Genomic DNA, 7,012 nt, shown 5'->3' with positions numbered 1-7,012 from the left:
ACATGTTTAAGGAATGTTAATGTTGTTATTCATTTCTTGCAAATTAATCCTTTTTACTTAAAATTTCATCCATAAAATTACTCATCAATGGTAACTGATGAAATAAAATAACATGGCGTGAAAGCGACCACCTGTTTAAGATGTACATCTGATATTTTATTAAAAATCCTCACTGATAAGTATTCAAAAACCTGTAGTTGTTTTCTTTTATTTAATCAGAATACCTAGAATTGTCACTTAGGGTGGGAGTGAGTTGAGCAGGTAGGTGTTGTTATTGTGGGTCTTTGGCTGGGATTCTATTAGAGGTCATTTAACATCCAATTTTCAACAAACCATTTTGACACCAGCCGTATTTTTTTAGGTACTATCAAGCACCATGGTTTCTAGGTAGTGAAAGTTTGATTTGTGTCTTCTTTCACATCATTAGAGAAAACTTGAGAGGCAATCATTAAACATAAAGTCTTGCTGTATGGTAATGAGAAAGAAGTTGCAAACTGACTGTAAAGAGAAAATTGAAATACCTGATGAAAGAGATCATGTCTGGGTATTTGAGGATTAGTTGGAATTTAGATTCCAGACCTCAGAACAGTTCTAAATTGTAGAGAGGACTACACTCTTCTGTCAGAGCAGGGAGCCCACGTGGGAAAACCACTGCTCTGACCAGCTTGGTCACTTACCAGCCTTACGATCCGAGGAAATAACTGAGATTTTTTTCTTTTCACATCTAAAAGTGGGAATGTGCTTTTAATTTCTAAGATTCCTTTTATCCTCAAAAGTCTATTTCTTCTCTGAGAATAATTTTAAAGTTTCCCATTTAAATAGAGAGTAAATTAAGGTTGGAATCTCTAGAATAAATGTTAAAAAGTGTAGCTATTTTCCACTAAGTGCACCTTAAGGCACATTGAATGCTTCACAACCAATTTCTATTTATGTCTTCTTTTAAAGAATTTGCAAATGTACAGGGAATATTCCATTTGCATATGTTTAAATGTTTATTTTTCATGACGAAGGAGAGACAAAATTTTGTGTATCAAATGAATAGTTTGTGAAAACATAAAATAAGCCATGCTATTTTTCCCCCATTTTTTAATGTTCAAACAATCTAAAAGTAGAAATACCAATACAGATAAATAAATCTGTGCAAAGAAAATGGAAACATGGGAGATCTGTTGAATCCTTACAGCTTCTCATATTGAAATGAAATTATTCATATTTATCACAGGATATTTACATATAGAATTAAACAATTTTTAGGAACATCTCAAAATAAACACATTTAAAAAATTGTTTGGGTTTTATAAACAAGTATCAGTGCTGAAGGAGTGAATAGATACTTCCCCACAATTGAGTAGATAATGTTGCAAATTTTTAAATTTTATGACTTGCTATGTATTTCATCTTATAAGGATTTATCCATGCTCCTTAGTCTTCCACTTTCTTTTACATTTCTGTTAATATAAGAAAATCAGTATTCCCCACCCTTGAGGCCTTTTTCATACATAACTCATCACATTTCATATGTGATGCCATTGAATTGAGCCAAGTGATATATTTTAAAAAACTTTAGTCTATGGTGCATTCAAGACATACATATAAATGTGTATACATTTCTGTGATTTAAAAAAAAAAATTGAGAGGCATAGCAGTTTCCATAACCACCAAATTATTAGAAATAGTTGGAAAGAAATTGTAGGAAAAAACCAGTTAAATATGTTAAATGAAGGCTTGTATTTTGTTTCAGAAATTCTTTTTACAAAAGTGAGTTTTTTTGAATAAAGCAATGGTATTTAAAATTGTGCATATGATGCTCAAAAGTCTTTCCTGCCACGTGAAGATATGTACAATTTCTTACATTATAATGTAGTAAGAGTGTTCAGTTTTGGTTTAAGACTATATTGTATCTCCATAAACTTTCTTTGTACTCCCCCTGTAGGAGATTAAGTAGCTGGTAAAGCAAATACGTTCTAAACAAATGAGTTAGAAATTCAGGCTTGATGTATAAAACATGGGTAAAAAATGTTTTCTAAATCCTAAACAAAACAGAAGACAATGCATTGTGCTTGTGTATTTAAAATATTGTAGCCCTGAAGTACAGTGACTAATTAGTTAACTTTTACCTTCCTCACAAAAAAGGGAGCCATTTTTTATGATTTGGAACCTGTTGGCTATTTACCAGTTTTTTATAAATCTCTGACTTTAGAAATCGAGGGAAAGAATCTTTGGCCATGAGGCAATAGATTAATTTCTGAGCCTCATCAAAGCATTTGAGTGTTGGTTCAGCAATATTCTTTGAGATGAGGTCTCTGGTGCTGAAGTCAATGTTAATCTGTGGAAAATAAGGTTGCATATCATTGGATTAGTTTAATCAAAGAATGTATAGTATATACATACATATTATTTGAAATTCTTTCTAAACACAAAGCTAATCGGATGCAAAACAGCAGAAAGGTCATGTATTCATTTTCTAGAATGCAGAATACATGCTTAGTTTAATTATTTTTCCTTGCTTGAGAAGGGTAGCATTGACAGGAAACAGTGGTAAAACTTTATTTTGAGATTTATTTTTTAAAAAGACAAAGTGAAAAAGCAAGTAAGACATTTTGCGACTTTACATTTTTTCACCTACCTTTTGTTTTCTAATACTTTGACCTGAGTACATAAAATGTCATTTTCATAGGCAGAACTATTACTAGAATTTATTAGGTTTGATTATACCAACTCATTCCCAATCTCCATATTTTCCTTTGTTCCTTACAACACTGCTTTTCTTTCTAATTTGTGTTTCTTTTTGTTTGATAAATGGATCAAATAACATCCCCTCTTCACTGATTCCCATCTCTCCCAAGGAACATATATCTACATATAATCTACCTGTTTCTTTACCATTACCACACATAGGCATTTCCAGTGAGGTCTAATGGAGATCTATTCTATTCTATTCTATTCTATTCTATTCTATTCTATATTCTATATATTCTCCAAATCTTTTTGTGGAGATACTAAGATCCCCACATATTCCAGGATATATTCTGAGAAGCAGAAAAGTTTATATCCAACTTATCTAACTTAAACTGAAGATAGTCATGAAGTTCAAAAAGTTTTTTTTTTTTTTTTTTTCTTTTTTTTCTTTTTTTTCTTTTGCTCTTATCACCCGAGCTGGAGTACGATGGCACAATCTTGGCTCACTGCAACCTTTACCTTCTGAATTCATGTGATTCTTCTGCCTCAGCCTCCCTAGTAGCTGAGATTACGGGTGTGCTCCACCACCCCTGGCTAATTTTTGTATTATTAGTAGAGTTGGGGTTTCATCATGTTGGCCAGGCTGGTCTTGAACTCCTGACCTCAGATGACCTGCCTGCCTCGGCCTCCCAAAGTGCTGGGACTATAGGGATGAGCCACCGTAGCCAGCCTCAGAAGAGATTTTAATCTTAAAATTAAAAGCTCACCATAGGCGGATTCTGTATCTGTCTTATTCATCATTCTGTTTTCTAGCACTTAGCAGAATACCTACCACATAATAGTCAATCAATAAATATTTGTTAAATGGAATTTAAATGTCCCTTGGCAAAATGCAGGAGATGGTAAAAATGTTAGAATTTTGGATTCTGGAACTATAAATGACAATTTATGGTGCATTTAATTGAGGTTAAACAATAGGCATAGACACCTGCAATCAAATTACTCCTCAGCTACTTACTTGCTGTTTGTATGAGTGAAGTAGTTTCTATAATTTTCTTACATCTTCAATTTCCATAGTGTAAAAGAGAATAGTAATAGCACCTATCTTAAAATGTTTTAAGGGTTAAATGACATAGGAATATCAAACTATTTTAATATTATTATTCTAGGAAGAAAATAATAAAGAAAATAAGTAATTTGAAAAGAATCATCAAAAGGCCACTATTTGCTCATAGATCTTTCCTTTCCTTTGGGACTTCAGCTACTCAGTGATCCCAGAATATACCTCCACTTTTCTTCCTTTGATTACCTTCTTGAGTCCCTCATCAAAGTTCCAGAAGAAGTACCAAAATAATCTTAAAGGCCTGAAAACCTGGAATCAGTTGCCCGTTTATCATACAGGAAGATGCTGCAGGGCAGTGGAAACACTTGGGGATCCTTTTCAAGTCTGTCCTCTAACACTTACGGCTTTGGTGACCTTGGGTGAGTTACTTTAATATTTCCAAGTTTCTGCTTCTTCAGTTTTAAGCTATTGATAGTTTTTGACCCAGTGATATAAGAATTAAAGCAGGATGATCCATATATTTATTATTTCACAAAAATTATGAGTGTCTGCTATGTACAAGATGCTGCTGTATTTGGGGAAACAAAACCAACAACTAAATAAATGGTGTTGTTTTAGATTTAAAGTTGAAAGATAAGAAGAAGATGGTGCTCTAGGAATCTGGGGAAAAACACTTAGGGTAGAAAAAATAAACAAACAAACACAGAGTCCCTAATGCAAGAAAAAAATTGTTAGGTTCTAATGAGCCACTACACCTGAATAGCTGGAGTGCAGGGTGTAAGCAAGGAATTTTTGTTATAAAGTTGTAAGAGGAGATCCAGGCCAGGTCTTGTAGAGCTTGCGTGCTATGTTCAGGACTTCTTATTTTCCTACTAGAAGCAATAGAAAGATACTGAAAGGTTTTGTGCCAGGAAGTGGAATGATAACTTATATAATGAACATATATAGTGTCCCATAGTGGGAATCAATAGTGGCTATTATCAAGATCTTTAGCAGTTTTTAAACATCTACTATAGTCTGTTTCATAAACTTACCTGGTGTGGGAATATGAGAATATATGTAGCCTGTTTCCTCAATTAACTATATTGTTAAGTCTTTAACAGCATCATCTGTGATTTATTTAACTTTGTATCTCCCCTAGTGGTTAAGTAGAGGAACCTAACCTGTTTAGACACTCATCAAGGGAGTTTTTTTACTGACAGCATGGCCAAGGTGTGCCTGCCAAACAGTGCTAACTTATTATTATTACTGTTGTTGTTGTTGTAACTGAACACCTATAATAATTCCTCATTCCCTATTTAAAAAGTCCAAAGCCATGATTTTGGCATTCATGGCCTTTACAATGTGATACCTACTTACATATTTCTTCTCTTCTATGTGTACCCTGTATTCCCATCAAGCTAGACAATTCCACTTACATTTCTTGTATATTCTTACTTTTAAACTTTTCTCATAATATCTCAATCTAACTGAAAGTCATGCCTTTTATCCTAAGTCTTTCACAAGTCTTTTTGTCTTTAAGGCTAAATTTAACACCTAACATTGAAGTTTACGTGTGGATTTTTTTTTCTTTCTGATCTGTCAAGGGATTTTGCATTGCTTAGATGATATTTACATTTTGAACATCCTTTCTTATGCCTCGCACACTATAAGGACTCAATAAATACATGTATAAGCAAGTGAAAAAATGGTTCCATATTTGTTCAAAATCATGTTTAAATTTTAGAGAGAACTCTTCAATTTCAACATAATAATGCCAATTAATATTGTTTTTGAAATATATTAACCTTGTACTTCTGACCTATCCTTGCCATTTTTCTGATTTGCCTATTTTCCTACCAAGGAACTGCCAGCATCAGCAATTGGTAGCTAAGTAATGAGAAGGTGTGCTGTTCTCAGGAGATAATCAGTAGTCTTATGAAGCTGTGTCTTGGCAGTTCAGCTTAATGTCAGTGACAAAACATCACACCCACATTTGTGTAAATGTAATTATATTTCTTAAAGTCGTTCAAGCTAACGTAGAAATTGTCTCTGACACCTCTCTTTTCTATGATCACTTATCTTGTGTGTTTGTGTGTGTGTACATGCACATATGCATATAAATTCTTTCTTTTATTTTCTAATTTCGCAATGGTCTTTTTAATTCTCACTCTTATTCCTCCAGCTTAGGGCTTTATAACCAACATTTTCCCTAAGTTACGGAATTTATAATTTATCTGATACCTCTTTTTACAGTATCTTTCCCTTCTGAACACAATAGATAATATTACTAAATCGGTTTTAACAGAATATAACTTTCATCATATAAAAGTTCAGTTGAAAATCCATTATTTTCTATAACAGAAAACTTAAACATCTCACTGTGGCATTTGAGATTCTTCACACCCTGACTTGAATATGTTGTTCTGAAATCAACTTCTACTTTTTCCTATTGATATACATAAATTGGACTACTTTCTGTTCCCAAAGTGAATATTTTACCTAAAACTTTTGTTTACACTGTTTCACCATCTAAAATTGCTTTTGCCCCCATAATTATATCCTGTACAGATTGTCTTCTACTTTTATCATTTACCTTAAGTTGAATATCCTCTGAGAAGCCTTCCTTGTTCACAGAAAGTCACTATAATTTCTTTTTTATTATATTCAGTGTTGGTTTTAAAATCTCCAGAAAATTGGCCAGGCATGGTGGTTTACACCTGTAATCCCGGCACTTTGGGAGGCTGAGGCAGGCGGATTACCTGAGGCCAGGAGTTAAAGACCAACCAGGTCTGACATTGTAGAACCCCATCTATACTAAAAATACAAAAATTAGCCAGGCGTGGTAGCGGGTGTCTGTAATCTCAGTTACTTGGGAGACTGAGGCAGGAGAATCACTTGAACCCAGGAATTGGAGGTTGCAGTCAGCCGAGATCGTGCCACTGCACTCCAGCCTAGGTGACAGAGCGAGACTCTGTCAAAAAAAAAGAAAAAAAATTCCAGAATTGATTTTTTAAACAGATTTGAATACAAAAGCTTCTGATAATGTTAAGTATTCAATGTGATTATCAGAGAAAGATTTGTTACTACAGATGAATTCAATAGTTCATGATGTGGAATTAAGATGTCTTCTATTTTCTATCTTTTCTCTATTCTTTTACTAATTTTTTTTTCTCCACAGGTCTTTTAAAAATATAAGCAGATCATATATATATTCCCCAAGTTCTGCCTCAAGTCTTTTCTTTCTAGACTTTTTCCTTAGTGACTCTGTCTTCTCCTATGGCAAAGTAT

The 7,012-nt window shown here is 33.5% G+C and overlaps 1 protein-coding gene across 1 annotated transcript in view; it reads right to left on the bottom strand.

Annotated features, from left to right (window-relative positions):
* Positions 1-973: 973 nt before the first annotated feature.
* RGS21 (regulator of G-protein signaling 21) overlaps positions 974-7,012 on the bottom strand; it is a 49,965-nt gene continuing 43,926 nt past the window's right edge. The window contains exon 5 of the mRNA XM_011995080.1: positions 974-2,326. Coding sequence (XP_011850470.1) covers positions 2,123-2,326 — 204 coding nt within the window. The 3' untranslated portion in view covers positions 974-2,122. The remainder of the gene's footprint in view (positions 2,327-7,012) is intronic.

This window comes from Mandrillus leucophaeus, unplaced genomic scaffold (assembly GCF_000951045.1).
Source record: "Mandrillus leucophaeus isolate KB7577 unplaced genomic scaffold, Mleu.le_1.0 Scaffold47, whole genome shotgun sequence".
NCBI lineage: Eukaryota > Metazoa > Chordata > Mammalia > Primates > Cercopithecidae > Mandrillus > Mandrillus leucophaeus.
Note: the sequence above shows the minus strand (reverse complement) of the source record. Positions and strands in the feature narration are given on the sequence as shown.